The sequence below is a fragment of the Pyrus communis genome, chromosome 6 (genome assembly GCF_963583255.1).
Source record: "Pyrus communis chromosome 6, drPyrComm1.1, whole genome shotgun sequence".
NCBI classification, from domain to species: domain Eukaryota; kingdom Viridiplantae; phylum Streptophyta; class Magnoliopsida; order Rosales; family Rosaceae; genus Pyrus; species Pyrus communis.
In genome coordinates, this window is record NC_084808.1 from 13,389,939 (window position 1) to 13,410,008 (window position 20,070).

At 37.1% G+C, this 20,070-nt stretch overlaps 3 protein-coding genes across 6 annotated transcripts; 2 read left to right on the forward strand and 1 right to left on the reverse strand.

Moving 5' to 3' along the window:
* Positions 1 to 732: 732 nt before the first annotated feature.
* Positions 733 to 7,804, forward strand: LOC137736854 (biotin carboxylase 1, chloroplastic). 4 transcript variants are annotated; one of them, XM_068476154.1, is made up of 17 exons: positions 733 to 984; positions 1,285 to 1,342; positions 1,602 to 1,663; positions 2,304 to 2,629; positions 3,372 to 3,513; positions 4,249 to 4,347; positions 4,447 to 4,503; positions 5,162 to 5,233; positions 5,492 to 5,581; positions 5,708 to 5,767; positions 5,941 to 6,126; positions 6,218 to 6,310; positions 6,389 to 6,470; positions 6,719 to 6,825; positions 6,923 to 6,998; positions 7,278 to 7,387; positions 7,490 to 7,804. In XM_068476154.1, exons 3-17 carry the CDS (start codon positions 1,619 to 1,621, stop codon positions 7,526 to 7,528), a joined length of 1,584 nt encoding a protein of 527 aa, XP_068332255.1. In that variant the 5' UTR covers positions 733 to 984; positions 1,285 to 1,342; positions 1,602 to 1,618; the 3' UTR covers positions 7,529 to 7,804. The 4 variants fall into 4 exon arrangements, with proteins under 4 accessions (XP_068332255.1, XP_068332254.1, XP_068332256.1 ...); XM_068476153.1 differs by lacking the exon at positions 1,285 to 1,342; XM_068476155.1 differs by lacking the exon at positions 1,285 to 1,342 and having other exon boundaries at positions 733 to 979.
* A 1,043-nt stretch (positions 7,805 to 8,847) lies between these two features.
* On the forward strand, positions 8,848 to 11,204 carry LOC137736069 (uncharacterized). Its single transcript, XM_068475407.1, has 4 exons — positions 8,848 to 8,906; positions 8,962 to 9,076; positions 9,214 to 9,292; positions 11,074 to 11,204. Exons 1-3 carry the CDS (start codon positions 8,848 to 8,850, stop codon positions 9,244 to 9,246), a joined length of 207 nt encoding a protein of 68 aa, XP_068331508.1. The 3' UTR covers positions 9,247 to 9,292; positions 11,074 to 11,204.
* On the reverse strand, positions 10,562 to 13,695 carry LOC137738268 (FCS-Like Zinc finger 14-like). Its single transcript, XM_068477897.1, has 2 exons — positions 12,857 to 13,695; positions 10,562 to 11,247 (listed from the first exon to the last, which is right to left on the reverse strand). Exons 1-2 carry the CDS (start codon positions 13,240 to 13,242, stop codon positions 11,088 to 11,090), a joined length of 546 nt encoding a protein of 181 aa, XP_068333998.1. The 5' UTR covers positions 13,243 to 13,695; the 3' UTR covers positions 10,562 to 11,087.
* Positions 13,696 to 20,070: the final 6,375 nt, after the last annotated feature.

A 20,070-nucleotide genomic window follows, 5' to 3' on the forward strand; every position in this document is an offset into this window, starting at 1 on the left:
CCAAATAATGGCCTTGTGGACTCTATAAATTATAGTCCAACCATTGGTTGGAGATGAGTTTTTGAACAAATCATGCTACTTTTTGACTTTTGGACATTTAGCTCACTTCATTGGAGATGGCCTTGTGGCTCATTTGTTACCACAAACTGTCTTTGTTGGATTGACTTAGCATGAACTGAATTGTAAAAGAATTGTGATGCATTTGGTACAGTTTCAAGCTAAAAAATTGGACAACGAAAACATAATTATTTGAATGATGGAATACTATCATTCGTAATTTCAGGAACTTTTTTCTCACCTCATGAGCCGAAAGATTAATACTTGGAACAAGAGGGTGATCGGAATCAAGTGTTGAACTTGGGTGTTGAAAATTCTTAAGCCTACCCTATTTCCTCCCAGATTGTTGGTTATCTTCAGAATATAGTGTATTTGACAACTTTGTGTTGCCAGGTAAAATCTAAAATGCTTGTGACAAAAGCACTTTTATTTCTTTCATACTTACTTTCTTTGTCTCCTTATGGTTAAACTATTCTCGATTTTGCTTTGGTTTTTATTAAATTATTCTTCAACTAAAAATGTCTTACGTTCTATTGTGAATATAATAATCTAGTGTGAGATTTGCATATAATAATTTTGTTTTGTCAATATAATATATACTCTACATGCCCATTTTACATTGCGACACATGTCGTTCATTTATATTTACTTGTATTGTAACACATTACACACGACTTGCTAATCCACGTGTTAGTGATTGTTGTGAGGACTTACTAGCGAGTGTTTTAAGTGCACTTTCACGGCATCGGAACACCGCCGCCGCAGTGGCTGTGTAGTAGCCGTGCAATCTAACTAGCTCTCCTCCGTCAGCCGTCCTCCACTCCTCTTCCTCCCTTCACCGCCCAGCTCGGCCCACACTCCTCCTTCTCCTTCATTGGCAATTTGGCATTGTCAACAGCAACATCAGTAACCTAAACTCATTGTAAGGTTAGTCTGTGAATTCGATTTAATGTTTTGCTTTTCGTTTTATATCTCGTTTTGAGGATTATGGATAGAGAGTGGAGTGGCCGCCGGGGAAGGGGGAGGGCGGCGGCTGTCAGGGCTGGCGGTACTTTTCCCATTTCCTTGTGGGCGGAGATTTCAATCACTCGCTCCCCTCGTTTTTATCGACAACTCTACTCTCTTTATATCTACCCTCGGACATTCCCACGTTCTCATATCTCTCTCTCTCTCTCTCTCTCTCTCTCTCTCTCTCTCGACCTCTCTCGACCTCTTGGGGTACCAAAGAGGCTTCCACTTCTTCATCTTCATTCAATCTGATCTTGATCTGGGCCAATTCAGAAAGGTATTTCCCTGTACCAGTTTCAAATTTTTAGCATTTGAATCGTTTCGAAATGGCAGCCACTTCCCATTTTTTGGGTTGTGGTCTCTTTCTGTGATAGAATTACAATCATGCGAAATTGCGAATGGCTGATTCCTCCTTAGCTTCTGCTTGATTTTGTCGAAAGAGTTTTACAATTTCTAACAAATTATACTGTTTTTTGTTGTTGTTCTGCAATGGCGGTGACTGAGATATTTGGTTTTGTTTATTTGGTGTAACTCAGGTCGCTTTGTTTCGAAAATGGACGCCACAATGCCCATCTGCAAGACTGTCACGCCAACTCCGGTGAGTACCGCTGTTACCCTTTGCTTATTTCATTTTTTGAATTGGGTCTGGGTTTCATATGCCATGTGGTGTTCTAATTTGTTGGAATTAGAGTGGCTAATCAATTGATCTTAATCCCTATATGATCGGTGTGATAGTGAATTATTCAAGGTTGATGCAAGCTTTCTATATGTTGAGGGAAGTGTTACTAGCACTCCAAAAATCTCATTCTACACTCCTCACAAGTGTATTTTTCTTTCCTAATATAGAAAGTTTGGAGTGTAGAATGAGATTTTTGGAGTGCTAATAACAATTCCCTATGTTGAAACGGATCGACTTTTCAAACGTGTTTTACTCAGCTTGAGGTTTGGTCTAGGTTCTTATATGGACTGAAGAACATGTCTTGGTTACCTTTTATATCTTCAGTTTTGTAGAAAAGCTCAAAACTTTACCTTTGTTATTCGATGCAGTAAAATATTAAGACTAATTAGGGTAATGTATTGGAATTCCTAGATAAATAGCATTACAAAACAAAGGTCTGCTTGTTTTATGTCTTCAGAATCCTGTACCTTAATGCTTCTGTTATAATCTCCATACTTAATTTGTTGTTTATTCACATTTTCCTTTACATTTGGTTTTTGTTTTCTTCTGTCAACGAAAGGGCTTATTTTTTGGGAGAACTAGGGAGATCCGTAGTTCTCAATGTAGCTTTATGGTGGGAAATAAAGTCAACTTTTTAAGGAAGAGAGTTCAGGGTGCTCAAGTTAGTGTTAAATCCAGAAAGCATGGGGGAGCTCTTCATGCTACATGTCGTGCTGAAAAAATTCTGGTGGCAAATAGAGGGGAAATTGCTGTTCGCGTTATTCGAACAGCCCATGAGATGGGAATACCTTGTGTGGCTGTTTACTCAACAATAGACAAGGATGCACTTCATGTGAAATTGGCTGACGAATCAGTTTGTATTGGTGAAGCAGCAAGCAGTCAATCGTAAGTGCTTGATCACTTACGTTGTTCTTTGTCCCACTGCCTCCACCCCAACATTGTAACTATCACAAATGAATCCTTTCTGAAAACCATTTAAGTTTATGAGTTAGGAATCCGAAAGGAACCATGATATCTTTTTTTAATTATTCAACGTACAGTAATTACGGAAGAGTGATCTGATCATTCATTACAATTCTTTTTGTATCTCACTTAGTAACAATTATAAAGTTATCTTAATTACTAAGATGTGGCTGGCAAGATTACAAATATGTGATTATTATTATTTTTCTGTTGGAAAGAAGTCGTGGATGAAAGTAAAACACATAATAAGATCACGGATCAATAATCATTGTTTATAAAGATGTGAAAGTAAAACACATAATAACATCACGGATATAATCATTGTTTATAAAGATGTGAAAGTAAAACACATAATAACATCACGGATAGATAATCATTGTTTGTAAAGATGTGAAATAAAGAAACTGAAAACAAAGATTGTAGCGGTAATGGACTAATGGTTTTAAATGCCTCATGCCTTTTGCTTGGCATGGCACAACATAGGATGTGACCTAGCCCTTCCATGCCCATTTGAATTGTGCCATGCTCAAGCTGGCTTGCCTTGTTTTTCTACTCTACCTGTGAACCTACATTCTTTATGTTAATATGATAATAAATTTTTGTCCCAGCTTCTGTTACAGATGATAATGATTAAGCTTGGCCATTTTGATATGTCTTTCTGCAGGTACTTAGTTGTTCCAAATGTTTTATCTGCTGCCATCAGTCGGAAATGTACAATGTTGCATCCAGGATATGGTTTCCTTTCTGAGAATGCATCATTTGTTGAAATGTGCAAAGAACATGGAATCAATTTTATTGGGCCTAAGGTAAGTACTTCAATTAAAATAAAAATAACACTTTAAAAACTTCAAGCTAGGAAGTTTTTTGCTATTCTCTTAGTTTTAATTTTTAGATGTAAACGAGGCACGGTCAAAGGTGGTGGCTTGGGTGTGTGATAGTCCCATCCCATTTCAAGGAATTTTCTTTTTCGTTTTGCCTCTCATTTCAGCCCTCTCTCTTCCATTCTCTTATTTAGTTCCAAGGCTCAGCTCACTGCATTGTGAAGTCCTGGGTTCGTGCCATGTGAACATGGTAAGCTAGAGTCCAATTCTCTTGCTAACCTGGTGACGAAGAATTTATGGTCACCTACCAATGGACTATATATCAAGGGTGGATAATAAATTGGATGTGCTTTTAATGTTTTAATCTCAACCCTTGATATCAATTCCAAGGGTTAGTGACCAAGAGAACATTTCTGTGATAAGTTCATGCGATATATTAGATTGATTTATTAGCTAGCTTTTTGGTGATTAATGAATATAATTTTCAACTTGGAAAAAATTATTTTGTCCCTTAGACAGAAATGATATATATATATATACACACACACATTTTTTTTTTCTTTAGTTATATTTTATTTGGTTTTATACATTGTATTGCACTTGTTCCATACATCTTAGAGTGAATGGTAATGAAGCACTTGGTTCTATATTTAGTTACTTATTAGTTAATTCATGTTCTCATGTGGGACAAATGTTTGAAATTCTGATTACAATTTGCAGCCCGAGAGCATCCGTGTCATGGGTGATAAATCAACTGCCAGAGACACAATGAAGAAAGCAGGTGTCCCAACTGTACCTGGAAGTGATGGATTACTACAGGTATGTAAACCTTAGGTATTATAAGTTTCAAGCCTCCTGAACTAGATGGTCATAAAAATTAATATTTCCTTGATTGTACTCTCTTTTAATCCTTTACAGAGCACAGAGGAAGGAATCAGGCTTGCAGATGAGATTGGTTTTCCTGTAATGATCAAGGTAAAGTATCTTGTCTTATTATGTCTCATGATAATTAAAATTCATTATACCCCGCTATGTCCTAGAATTTACAGTGCAGACCTTTTAGTGTTAACATAGAAAATTAAAAAGTTAAACGTATTCCTAATGTACCAAATTTCTTTTCCCTTTTTATAAAAAAAAAAAGGGAAATTAATGATTTAATATAATAGAATTATTTATTAACTTCTTTTCAATTGTTAACTGATTAATTTAGAGGAACACATGCCTATTGCATAGAATAGCTGCTCATGAATTGTATCTGTTTGACGCTAGTACGCTACCCAATTTCCTTGCTATAATGTTAAACTATGAAGATGTACCAACTCAATGAAGCTATAATAAAAGTTTTGTAGGTTTTAATTTTGAGTTTCAGTCAAGCATGCAGTTCCTTACAGAAATTTATGTTTGCAGCTTAGTTCCTAGTAACTACTAACTATAATGAGTTCTAACTGTTATCTCTGATCTTTGGATGAGTCCGTTTCATCATTTGGCAGAAACAATTCTAAACGATTTCAATTATAAGTGTGTTACATATAAACTCGAATATTTTTTTTCAAACACTGGGTTAAGGAAAGCCAATATAGATTTTTGTCTGTTATTGTTTCTGTTAAATGATAAGCATGTTTTGCTATTGAAGGCCACAGCAGGAGGTGGAGGACGTGGCATGCGTCTTGCTAAAGAACCTGAGGAGTTTGTGAAGTTGTTGCAGGTACTGTACCCAATGCATTGTATTCTTATTTTGTTGCTTTGCCGATGCCTTCTTTTATTGTTTTTCTTCTCCGAAAGTGTTTCGTTGATCATTTTTGGAGATATTGTTTAAGTTTTGTGTCAGATAAATTTCACTATAAATTTGTATGGTTGGGCTCTTAGTTTAGTTGGTCTTGTTATCCTTAAATGAGCATTATATTTTTTATTACATTGCTGTTTCCATCGGTTTATTTTTTTGCCTCAATTTGATTGTTTGCAGCAAGCAAAGAGTGAGGCTGCAGCTGCTTTTGGAAATGATGGAGTTTATTTGGAAAAGTACATCCAAAATCCTAGACACATTGAGTTTCAGGTAATGTGCTTGTAAAAGTTCCTGATGATTTTTATGGTGTATATTGTATGTTTTGAATTATTAGTAGTATTCATTTTGACATTTGACCAAACTTGCAATCTCTTGATTTATCCCTTGTAAAAACAGGTTCTTGCAGATAAATTTGGTAATGTTATTCACTTTGGAGAGCGGGATTGCAGCATCCAGGTACTTTAACCGGCCTTATTAGTTGCACGAATCACTGTGAAAGTTTATTTCTAGTTATTAGAATACAGCTGTCTTCAAGTTATTATTCATTTATTCTCTAGTCATTTCTAAGAAATGCAAAACCCAATGACCCCTGCCAAATTGTTTTCATTTGTTGAATGTAACGTTCACAGAGAAGGAACCAAAAGCTTCTGGAAGAAGCACCTTCCCCTGCATTGACCCCAGAACTGCGGAAAGCTATGGGTGATGCAGCAGTTGCAGCAGCAGCATCTATTGGCTACATTGGTGTTGGAACCATTGAATTCCTTTTGGACGAAAGAGGTTCCTTTTACTTCATGGAAATGAACACTCGGATTCAGGTTAAACTAATCTTTTGAGGATGGCTTTGACTGATATTAAAAATTTGCTTAATTATGCTAAACTATAATCTTTTTGCCAATGGAACGACAGGTTGAGCATCCTGTGACAGAAATGATTTCCTCTGTTGACTTGATTGAAGAACAAATTCGTGTGGCTATGGGTGAAAAACTCCGATACACGCAGGTAATTACAGTAGTGTAGTTTTCGAGATATATTTGACGCTTTCTGTTCAATGTCTGATGGAGGTGGCTCCATCTACAGGAAGATATAGTGCTCAGAGGACATTCAATTGAATGCCGTATCAATGCAGAAGATGCTTTTAAAGGATTCCGACCTGGGCCAGGTATGTATACATATTCATATTCTGGTTCCCTAGGTTAATTGCTTAGTACAGGATGACACTTTTTCTGTTATTCTGTTATTCTGTATTGTACTATGTGATGCAGCCAAACCCTGATGATATAGGGTTCTAAGTTCAGCACTCCAAGAATTCCATTTATTTTACTAGGGTTGCTGCGCATGCACTGGTTTAACAATGACATTATGCATTCACTCTGTTTTTAATACATAATCTTCTGCGTTTTTTAACAGGAAGAATAACAGCCTACTTACCATCTGGAGGTCCCTTTGTTCGAATGGATAGCCATGTTTATCCTGATTATGTGGTTCCTCCAAACTATGATTCCCTTCTTGGAAAGGTTTGTGGCCCATAGACATCACCAATATAATATTATAGCTTTCAGGTTTATTGTTCTAAATTTTAATCACTTTGGCAATATTGCTCTCTTGATGTAGCTTATTGTTTGGGCACCAACAAGAGAAAAGGCGATTGAGCGAATGAAGAGGGCTCTTGACGACACTGTTATAACAGGTAAATAATAATATAGTTCATTGGTGAAATCATTCGGTTTTATTTAATTTTTATGTTAGCATAATTGGACTTTATGTAGAAGAAACTTCGTGTGAGCCATTTGAATTTAAGCAGTGTTGTGAATAGAACCGAAGGGGCAAGCGTTTTTTTTTTTTTTGTTTTTTTTTTTGTCAAAGTTTTATTGAGAGTTTCAGGTTGCTTTAATTCACGATGTAAATCTGGAACACTCCTTTTTCGTTGTTAATGGTGGTTGATGTAGTTATTGCCTTTGTTCCACAGGGGTTCCCACAACCATTGAATACCATAAACTTATCCTTGACGTAGAGGATTTCAAAAATGGCAAGGTTGATACTGCTTTTATTCCAAAGCATGAAGAGGAGCTACAAGCGGTAAGAAACTAGTCTTAACCCTGAACATAAATTTACCGGCGAGTCTTCGATTTTCCATTCTGGGTTCTCATATTTACTAATTTCTCTTTCATGTGCCTACAGCCCCAACATTTGGTGCCCGCGGCCGCTGCCAAGAACTAGCTGGTGCATCTGCTTACATGGATGGCTCTCTAATTGCCACTATGTATCTGGTCTAGTCGACCACATTTAAACGGCAAATCTTTCGCTTTTTTGTACGAGTTATATAATTCGTGTCCTTTTTATACTTATTAGAACTAAAATATTATTCACATGCCTTGCATTTGAGTATTTCATTGAAATTTTGACATGTTCATGTGTTTCAGTTGGGTGTACAAACTTGTATTGCTCACCCTATGTGTATTTGCAAACTATTTATATTTAGCAAGATCCTTGTTTCATAATTTAGGTTTAATCCTAATATCATTTTGGGGTTTGACTTTCTACTGAATTTCATTCCTAGGTTGGAGATTTTTTTCAATGTATCCAGAACACGAGCCGGTAATTCAAGTGAAGGGACATTGAAAAATATATCATCTCTACTTATATGATACAATAGTGTATTAACCTTATATTTTGGTTACATGGAAATATCTCTCCCTTGGAGGTTGGCTGAAAACAACCTTAGAAACTTGTTGGGTGGAGTGGCATCCTAGCAAATAATGGTGGGAAATTGGTAAATATGTAATCACAAAACTAAATCTAAACAAATTTAGAAAACTATTCAACATTGCTTTTAGTTTTTAACTTTACTTGGTACATCATTATTTCTACAGTTCGTGCAAATTATTGTTTAGTTTTGTTGTGTCTTGGAGAAAAATCTTATTCTAGTAGGCAGCGCGTGTTTGGGTTTGGAATTAGAATATCATTCGTATCCTGCCCTTCCATCCTATCCACTATTCTAAAAATTTCTACCTAGGCCTCATCTAGGCGTTAAGAGATTGGTCACTACTTCGATTAATGTTCAGGTATTTGAAAATTAAGAAAGGGTGCTTAGATTTGCTGAGGCACCCACCTAAACTGCCTAGCTCGTCTAGGCACCTGCCTAGATAGCGACTCACTTAGATAGAAAATAGATAATTTTTACTTTGCATATTATTTTTTTTCAATAAATTGTAAAAGACTTATTGCATACTTAAATGAACACACATTATATCCTTATTCCTCATGTTTCATTATGTTTCAATATTTTATAATATATATGTCATTCTATTTTGTAGTTTATGATGAAATTATATATATTTTTTTAAGTAGAAGCAGACACTTATTTACACGAAATATAATAGATTTACTCAAATCCGCCTAGTCCATATAAGTGCCCGCCTAGCCTCTAGGCCCTAGCCCTCTCTCCTTCTCATTTTTGTAAAAAAAAATATGTTCATACATACAAAGTGGATATGGAAATGCTACTTATTAATTAAAAAGAATAAATTGTATAGGAAATGAGAACTGTGATTGTCGTTGCTGTGTTTCATTCCATCAGCAGCAGCAGCAGCACATTGTGCTTCTAAGATTTCTGTGATTCTCAAAACCCCAAATAGGAAACAAAAATGAAGGATTATAAGAACTCGTTTGGTTTGGTTCGGTGTTGGGTTTTCGCTGACTGGAGCTGCAATCTCTCACCTCGTCTGGAAAGATCTTCTCGTCGACCGCTTCGCTCTTTCCTCCGATGTATGTAACCCATCAACTCTCTCACCTCTCTCTCTCTCTCTCTCTCTCTCTCTCTCTCTCTTTTTATACACACACACACATACACTCGTACATATGATTTCAAGTTTTCATTTTCTTTGTTGTGGGGGATTTTGTAGGTGAAGCAAAAGTTTGATGCTCTTGAAGGTTGACTTGTGAACTTCTTTATCACCAGACCCGAATCATCATCCCGCTCAGGTATTATTGTTTTTGTTTTTGTTTTTTTATTCGTATGATTGGATTTGTGATTTGGTTGAATTTCTGATAGTTTTATGCAGTAGCCCCCGAGCAATTCATCATTTTTTTCAGAACTAACCATTACCCATCTTATAATTCTCAAAATTAGGACAAATGATTAGCACTTGATGGTTATTATATGTGAGTTTTAACAATGCCAATGATATTCTATTTGGGTTTTGGTTATAATTGCACATTTTTCTGACATGAATTTCAGCAGTCAATTGCTGCACAACGTCACGTTACTTGGGTCTGTTACTAAATGGGAATAATTGAAAAACTAATGTAGATTGTTCATTGTTATGATCTTGGCAAGGATGTGGAGTGTTGTCCTAGAACGAAATGTTAAGGGACCTTTGCATGGTCTTATAAGGAGTGGGGCTACTCCGCCTATTGCCAATTGATTTTAGGGTCGAACCTCAACCCTTTTCAAGCCTTTTCCAGGCATAGAAAGGATGTTTTCCTTGGTTCGTAGATATAATTGTTTATAATGGTGTGTGTGTGTGTGTTTATCTGTGTCGATGAGTAAGTCGATTGGAACCTAATGGAGCCATAAAGTAGATTTTCTAAGAGGAGCTTTTGCGGGAAAGTTAATAGATGGAATACATTAGATGCCATCTGAATTCAGAGTGTAGTTAGAGAGTCAAATCAAAGAAAAGAAATAAAAACGTTACAAGGATAATTTCGTTCATGTGCTCAGTAGATGTCTCAAGTTTGAAGAAATAGTCGACACTAGAAGCAGGGAAAAACTAATATCAGGATAAAAACTCAGTCACGTCCGGTTTAGCTTCCATGATATTGGATGAATTTATTTCGTGTCAAAGAAAAGTTGCTACCAAGAAAAGCTGGGAGCTTTTTTATATTTGGTAAACATTCAGCTTTAGCTTTTTTTTCACAGTTTTGGGTGAAAAAAAGCCAAAAACACAAAGCTGCAAAACCCAGCTTTGAAAACCCAGCTTTTTTTCACATATGTTTTACATAAAAGTTTATCAAACACTATAATACTGTTTTTTTTTTTTTTTTTTTTTTTTTCAAAAGCACTTTTAACAAAAAAGTTTACCAAACACTCTGCTGCTTTATTTCACAGCTGCTTATTCTCACAGCACAGTAGAAACATTTTTTTTCAAAGTAAAAGAATACCAAACCAGCCCTTAGTATATGAGCCGTGTCCTGCTGACAGCCTTGTGGGTTTGGAAAGGCCGATAATTTAGTCAAAGGGGAAGCAAGCATAAGTTTGATTGCTGCTGCCAACACTTGCAACATGGTCACCAATTGGCACTTGACAGCGTCTTAACCAAGATGGTTATTCACATCCATCTTCTAGTCCATTATTGTTAGTTTTTGAACAACTGATTTAGTGATTGCATTTGACTTGTATTTGGCGGGTTGAGGGTCACTACATTTTTACTTGGACGAAATTATTGAATTTCCTTTGTTTTCTGATGCTAAGTTGAACTTGATATTGAATTTCGTTGGCTTCTGATGCCAAGTTGAACTTGATTCATACATAAAAATCAAGATATTTCACTTGTCAGGGACACTGTTGGATGGCGAGTTCGCTACCTAAATATTATAACTGACTTGCTCCAATCCAAGTTACCATTGTATAACTGAAACTTATGGAAAGCAGTAACATTATTGTATATACGTCTCTCCCGCGGATTTTATAATTTCCCAATTTCTCAGTACAACTTCTCCAATCTAATAAAAAAAATTCCCTTTTTCTATTATTTACTATACAGGTATACAAAAACTTTCATACCACCTCAACCCCGGCCAAGAAGACGAGCGGACTGGAGCATGGCGACGCTGAGTAATCAAGTGATTTTAATGCTTCGGATCTGCACTTGCCCTTGTGATCGTCGCTGCGCATGTGCTTGTCACGGCACTCAGCGCTGCAAAATGCTTTGTCACCTCTGCAAACAAGGGGGAATTGAATGCTTTGTTAGTGAAGAATCGAAAGTTAAATGAGAGGATATAAACAAGATGCCAAGTATATATGCAAAGACCCATTCCCCATTTCCAAATTGGCTACTTCATAGCCCTACCATTCGAAAAAACAGTCAACAAGAGATATTGGAACAAAACAAAACCAGCTGGAATTTTCTCCATCAATAATTGTATCAAAATATCTCACCACCATGGAGTTTACAACCATTCGGAAAGCTCAACTTTCAGGATTCTAAGAGACTTTGAGGTATACTTTCACACATAATTCGATTTCAAAAGATACCATAAGCTACTCAACCGTCTACGGAAAATTCCCAAAGTGTTTGTGCAGGAAAAAGAAGACTTTCAAGTATATATGGCTGATTAATATTACTGCTACATAACTAAAAAGCCACTAATTCTCCAACTTTTGCTAAGAAGATAAACAAGAGAGAACAACTTTGCTCAGTACCTTCGATTAAGGTACAACTTTACCACCCTACTCAATGCTATCCGCATGTAACAGGCCCGGTTCTATTTATTACAAAAAATAAACCCATATACAATGTATACCGGGTAGACTTGTTCTCCAAGACCCCATGTCCAAGCAAATAGTGGTCACCCACTATTTGGTCTTAATCCAACAGTTGTGGTCCTTTAACTTTTGTTGTGGTATTTTCTCCTCCACCATCGGAATAAGATTGAATTGTTGGTGACCGCAATTTTCTTGGACCATGGGGTCTAAGAGAACAGGACTTGTATAACAGGTGGATGCATTGAGTAGAGTGGCGATGCTACACCATGGTAAAAAAAGTGAGCAATTTTTTTTTCCCAAAGAAATGAACACTTTCTTATAGGAGTAGTAGTAACTTAATAAGAAAGTAATAATAAGTAAATAGCTGGGAGCTGGCATCTATCCTAAGTTTCCAAAGATGCATGTTCCATTGACTCCGAAGACAAAACAAAACTGACATTACTTCTTAAGCATGCAACAGTCTAATGACACTATTGTCAAACTAATGATTGGATTTTGCTTGATTTTCTTTGAAACAACCGGCTTCGATACAATCAAATGAGAACCTAAGTTAAACATTTAAGTATGAAAACCAATCGACAAGCTACTTATTGATGCTAGAGCACAACAAAGAGGACCAAAGGAGATGACCTAATACGGGAATGAAGTCATTCAAGTACCATTCAATCACGAACAATAACCTAAACAGTTGAACCTCTACGAGAAAATGATGCCACGAAAGGTAACCCTCTACTTGAAACAAAAAATTACAAATACGAGGAGAAACACTATAGCTGCTGATGCAGATCCATGAGTCACATCCTCCTGCCTAGACCGACAACTTCCCAGAGACCAAAAATTATGTTACAGATTGACCAGTTTGCACAACATAATCAATAAGCAAAAACTAATCCCATATTCAAAATCAACAACGTGGTTCAAAATCCACGATTTCCTAAATCACGCTTCACCAAAATCAATCATCAAAAGTGATTAACTCGTAACCATACATCAAGAGAACATATGTACATATGTCTCTGTGTGTGTGTATATATATATGTATATATAACTTTTGTTTTTACCTGTACATGAAAATGTCCAGTCCATGAAGCTGCTGCTTGCAAAGATAACAACAACTGAGAAAATCGGAAGCCCAAAACTCTCTTCCCACTTCACCAATACTCCATGGAGAAGTAGAGAACACCCCAGGGGCCACCACCACACCAGCATTAGGATCATCCACAACCCAACTCAGCTTATCATCGAAATAAACCCGCTTCGATGTCAAATTGTTTCCGAAATGCGAAATCACACACGTATAGCTCTCATACAATTCATCCACCACAGCCCCAGCCCTCTCCACGCAAAACCCACCTCTGAAATTAGCTGCAGAGACTATGGGGATTGGGCTCGACCTTGGTGACTTTTCAGACAAAGCCACTTCATTGGGGCTGCCCAAATCAGTCATGGCAGCCACTATTCCAAGCCCAACAACCCCATCTTGGAAATTTCTTGGGGATTTGATTGACTTGGGGAACTTCTCAGAGGAAATTGACTCGGAAAAAGTAGTGAAAAGTGAGATACTGATTGTGGGTCGCTTTTTCCCGGAAAAATATTCCTTCTTCCGGGAAAGTCTGCAACTGGGTTTTGTTCAGATTCTCTTACTTTTGCTAAATTGAATGGTTGGTGATTAAGCAGAGGAAGACTGAGGTAATAGAGAAAAGGGCTTTCTTGACTCTTTATAGGAAACCATGAAATATTGGAGATATTATTTTTTGCTAAATTCAGTGCAGCTTCTGAGAGAAGTACCCCGTCTTTCTCTCTCTAAAATCTACAAAGCTTGAGTATTTCTAGAGAGAGAAACCTCCTAGAGAGAGAGAGAGATGCAGAGGAAGACCACCTTTCAGGTCTGTTCTGTCTGGCCTTCTCTAACGCCTCTGAGCTATGAGACGAATGGGCAATATAAATAGGAGTAGGATTCTTCCTTCTTTTTCCCTCTATTTCATTCTCCTTCTATTTCAACGATTTCAATTAAATCATGTCAATATTTTATATTAATTTTTTATAATAAAAGAAAGATAAAGTAGAGAATATAAAAAGAGAAGATAGAACGAAATTGCAAGAGGAGTTAAAAGAATCCTAATCTATATAAATGCACTAATTTTTTTTTAATTAAAATTTTTATTAAATTATTATTCTTGCAATAAAAATACAGAAACAATCATTTTTCATTTTATTTTGTAATAATTGGTGGTTGTCACTTTCCTTATTCTTTCTTTTTCGCATATTGGCCCCTCCATGTTTTGGTTAATAAATCATGGCCGTTGAGTTGTTAGATTCTTTTACATCTTTCATATTTGTGTCCATAAAAAAAAAAAATTAAAAAAACTCCTTGTATATTTTGATGTCTAGCAAAAAGACCATAATATTTGCGAGTGAGTTGCTTCAAAAATAAGTTTCGTTTTATTTCGTAACTTGTTCACAAAAAATTGTCTCACTAAATTAAGATTTGATAAAAAATAAAAATAAAAAAAAGTTTTGTTTATATTCAAAGCAATGATCTTTCCTTCAAAAGAATATTTAACTATTAAGAGTACGACTCTTGTTCTCTTAAATATCTCACAACATTATGATAGTGTTGACCCTAAAAATTACAAAGTTTACGTGGCGCACAGGTCGAGTAACTAATAAGCTAACTACGCCATTCGGTTGAATGCGAGACGTGCCAACTCGTTGGCTGAGCTCGGCCAAGGAGTAAAATTTGTTGATGTTGCGTTGAGCGCGTTGCTGACTTCTTTATCTTGCGACTGCGGCCGAGAAAGGAACAAATCTCGACCTTTGGATTCTCAAGCCTGAAGACAAGGCTGCTAGTTCTGTGAAGTTCACGAATCGTCGGCGTCGAATTTGGTCATGGTGATTATATTTGTGAGAGTATAAGCACGTCGAATCGACACCAGACTATATAGACACAAGTATTCAAAAGCAATGTGTGTCTTGATGGTAAATATGGTTCGGCCCTCAGAATGCCGAACTCTGAAACTCACCTGGGAGTATCCAATCATAAAACTACTCAGAGTTTAATGCGCTGAATGTCGTAACCCATAACACTTCACTTTGCAAAGAATGCTAATGAGATGACCTCTGCCAATAAGGATTCGAAAATCCTTCTCGACCGAGACTTGGATAGATAACCAGTCGGCCTCGACGCAGTGCTGTTTATCCAAACTGAAGGTGCTTCTCGGTTGGCTGATTCTACGGCAACAATGATGTTTATCCAAACTGAAGATATTTGCCGATTGCCTTCACAGTGCTGTTTATCCAAACTGAAGGTGTGTCGACGAAAAAAGGAAATAAAAAAAATCTCAAGTTGTTTAAGAGGTTTGCGCAAGGCAATTGTGTGCTGAATTGGAGGTCCCTAAATTGCACCCTCTTTTCTCTATTTATAGCAGCAAAACCCAATCCTAACCATACTCGAACTAGGACTCCTTACCCCAATCCATCTTATCTCAGCCAGTCCCACTTCTATTAGGATTTTGAATTCAACCTCTTACTAGGCCACATTTACTTCCACTTTCCGGTATCCTTATCTGGCCGAGAATCCTTACTACATCAGGACTTAACCACTTCATTCATCTGCTTCGCAATAGGGCCCACCTACTTCCTATTCATCTGGAACATTCTTTTCCAAATAGGGCTTGGCCGACTTTTAGTTAGGCGGCCCATGAAACGGCTGGTTTGTAGAAATCCTCGAACAAAGCTTCTGGGCCGAGAACAACTCCATACTCGGCCCAACCCAATAATTTTAGGTCCAAACAGATAGATTGACTAATGCTTCACATTTTGTCGAATTTAAATTCCAAATTTGATAAATTTTTGGTTAATTGACCAAACCTAAGTTCACTTATCATTCGAGAAACGATATTCTAAAAAGAGAGAAAAACAAATGTTGCTTTTTTTTTTTTTTTTTTTTCCTTGACTCTTCTTATCTTTGTGACAATTAATGACTTCTAAATTTTAAATTTCCCTATTGGTAATTCTAAAGTTAATACCACTCATGACTTTTATGAATGATAAGTTTGATAACTTGACTTAATAAGCGTTATTTTTTATTCTAAGAAAACTTTTAGTTTGGATGGCCTTCTATGTTTAGAAGAAAACGTATCAAATCAAATTAAAGATTTTAATGCCGAGATATTCTCTCATGTACCCAAAATATTATGTGGCCATTACTCCTGATTTCCTCCCTCCCCCTCTATCCGTTATGTTTCAACCAATCACAATTGGAGAAGAAACTAATAGAATTGTGCATTTTTTTTTAACAAACGATATTATTTACACTAAGAGAGAGAATTGTAAGCTTAGTCTCACAATGAGCTAGCAACAATATTGTTCAAATTCACCTTTGTCTATAATTGAACCTAATACCTCTCACTTACAAGTTAATAGGAATACAATTAGACTATAGTATTAAGTGGCTATTGTGTGTTGGATACATGCATGAAAAGTCCATGTGTTAATAAGGATCTGGATGACGAAAATATACTTAATTTAATAAATAATGGGTCAAAATTTTTGACTAAAAGTGATGGTATTTTTGTTATTTTTGTTCTAATTTAACGGAGATTTTTTATCGAATGACCACAAAATGATTAACGGTGGACAAATTTAGGACCACTTACATTGATTTTAAATCTTAGGAACCAAAACAAGGAGTTATGCCAATCTCAGAAACTATTTTGACTAAAAAGCCACAAAACCATAAGACCATCACTTAGTAAACAATGCGTTAAGGTAACTTTGCCAACCAATTAGCCCTTATTTAAGCTAAATTTATACTTGTGTTATGTTCTACCAACTATGCATGTAAGTTTAAAAGTGGTTTGCCTATTTCTGACACACCCCAACCGAAATCAGGGCGTGCTGGCCGTCACGTGAGGGTGACGTAGCCATGTGCATAGTGCGGAAGCAAAAGATAATAATAAAAGTACGAATAAATAAAAACCAAACTACTAAATAAACTAGTTAAGGTAACACACTAGTGCGAGACTAAGTGTGATAAACATAATCAGAGCACAGAAAGCCTAAGTGTAGTCCAGAAGAACGAATACTAATTACACAACACCCAAAGGTGATCCTACATTTGTGATGTTCTGTCAGAACCACCGTCAAGTCCTTGTGAACCACCAAAGTTGTTTCTAACTAGAACCTGAGGGGCGCAAAACAGAAAGTGTGAGTGGGCAAAAACAAAGCTTTTCAAAATCATTTCATTATCAAAAGTTCTAACCCCTCACAGTAAAACCTGTATAGTTTCCCAGAAAATAGAATATACACATATATCGAAAACATGTTCAGAAATATACCATGTCAAATGCCTCCACATAAAATGTAAGTAACCCAGGTAATGTCAATCAATGCAAGTAATATGTCAGCCAGAGTCACCTAACGTGACTTGTACGACTGAATCTAGAACTCAAATCCCCAACTCATTAACTATACCTGCACACGAGTCGGAACTACCTAAAGTGATCTGTACGACAGGATTGGGTGTAAATAAATACGCTCAAGTGCTATGATCACGTGAAGACTAGGCGAATAATCGCGGGTCACCTACAAGTCGGAACCACCTAATGTGGTCTATACGGGAGCACTAACACCGGGGGTGCAGGTTATGAGCTCTCTATGCATCTCATATAACTACTAATTCACAATCATAAACCATAAATTTACCTAGCACTTACATGTGCGTCCACAACACCAATCATAAATATATGCAACTACTAATGTATAAATAAATAGGCAAACGCAATGCATGGCATTTAAAACATATAAACATTCCATTCACTCTCTGGGAAAAACCACAAGTATATAGGTACATACGGAAAACCAAAAGCCCACTCACTGATATGTGGAAGGGTCGTAACCCCTTGCCTCGAGTGACTGCACTTGTCCTCAGGATAGGTCTCATCTATATGCAAAATAACTATAAAAACGTCAATTTAAAGCACATAACAAAAACTAGGTAATAACTTCTCATACAATGCTCAATGGGGTGTGTGAATACATCAACGTGATCTACTCAATCTCATGAACATCCCTATATTTTTAAAATAATTTTCTGACCTCCCATTCGCAGCCACGCGCCAACCAAGGCACGACCAGATGCGCCGACCATGCGTGGGCATATACCTGGCACACGTGTGGTAACCCTAACGACATTAGGGAATATTCCGTCCAAAAATAGAATATACCGTTATATATACCTGACGCCATTAGTAACGCTATTAGTATATTCCGTCAAAATTGACAGAATATTCCTTGTCTTCTTCGGTGAGTCTCGCTGGCCGCCGTCGTCCACCGTTATTAACCCTGCCATCTGCAACTCGAATTCTTGTTGAAAACTGGAAAATTTTCAAAACTTCTTATCTTCTTCATTTCCCAATCAAATTCCATGAAATTGGTACCAAAATGAAGCTTACAACAAGTAGAACAAAACCTTACCACTTTCAAGCCCTGAAATTCACGAAATCTTGCCGGAGAAACCACGAAATTCTGGCCAAACCTGTAACTCGCCACTCCTGGCCTTCCCGATGTCCAATTTCTTCCAAAATGCTTCTCCAAGCTTTGTGAGAGTATTCTAAAGCTTCCTATGACCTTAGAAACTTCTAAAACCCCCACGATCACATGTGCATGAATAGTGCACAAAATCGGGGTTCCCTGGTTCTCAAGTTTTCCAAGCCTTCACGTCTAAAAACTGGTATAGATGAGTTCGTGATGACGAAATGAAGGTGATGGTACTAAACACGAGCTCAATCTGCACAGAAATGGGTTGGTTTGGTGTTGTCTGTACGACTTGTACGAACGTTGTAGAAAATCGAAAGAGGGAGGAGAGAGAAAGAAGGCACGGGAGCGTATGGTATGGGTGTGTGAGTGCGTGTGTGGTCCAAATGCAACCAACAAAACCACAAAACAATCACCCCCAAAATGATAAAATAACCACCAAGGGCAAAATCGTCATTTCACACCTACGGTACAAATAATTCAGGACGGGCTGTCACTATTTCTATTTGGAAAAACCCTTAATCAAAATCTTTAAATTTACCTAAACAATTAAAAAAGGGAAGACAAGGAAATATAATGCAGAAGGTTGAGATTAGGGCTGGAAATTTTTCCTGAAAATCTCAAACCAAACCAAAAAAATACCGATTCCGTATGGAAAATTTCCCAAACCAATAATACCGAAATTTTTGGGATTATTGTATTCAATGATTTAGGAATCCCAAATCGAACCAAAAAAAACATATTTATTTTGGTTGCATGCATGTTGAATGTTGAATTCAAGTAGTTTTACTATATTAGAAATACAAGTATGAAATTAAGTAGTTTGGAACTTTGGAACATCCATTTGACTTGGTATTTCAATTGGTATGGAATTTCAAATTGGTATGAGGTAAAAAGCCTAAATTTCAGTTGATATGAAATTGGGGAACAAAATTTTAGGCGAAAAGTCCAAATTTAAGTCCATAGCCCAAAAATCTCAAATTTCAACCCAAAAACCCAAAAGCTCAAAACCGAAAATTCAATCTTGATCCATCATGAATACCAAAAACATTTTGGGAATCTCGAAAAATTAGAAATACCGAAATTTTGATTCGGGATTGGTCTTCAAATTCCCGTCTCAAAAATTTTCGATTTGGAATTCGGAATCCCATTTTTTATTTGGGATCCCATACCGAACCACCCCTAGTTGAGATAGAGAGATTAAGGCTGGGCAAATGGGTAAAGGAACCACGGGTAAGGGTGGGTATTATAAGTTCAGGGCGAGTATGGGCTGGTTCCAAAATTTGTAAAGAGAAAACGGGCCAGGCCGCTGTCAATTACGGGGTGGGGCGGGTCCAAATAATTAAAAACAACGGGTACTCGAATCAACCCATTTCTAATTATAATGAACGGGTGAGACTAAATGATAACCTATCATCCAATCTCAACCGTGAGTTTCTACTCTAGTCCCCGAGTCCAGGTTCCAGTCCCTCCCTCAAGTCCTTAACGACTCCCTCGAGCTCGACTCCATATCTCAAATCTCAATCACTTACGTCACAGAAATCACGCAGCCCATCACTGTCGTCGAGACCAACACAACGGCACCACCCATCCAGCCATCATCCTCGACAACATCCCAGGGAACCCAGGTCCCAGAACCACGACGGCTCGATTCTCTCATCTTCGACAACACCACAGCTGTCGCGACCATCATCACCCCATCACCGCCATTGAGGACACTGCTACCAGCCATCATCCC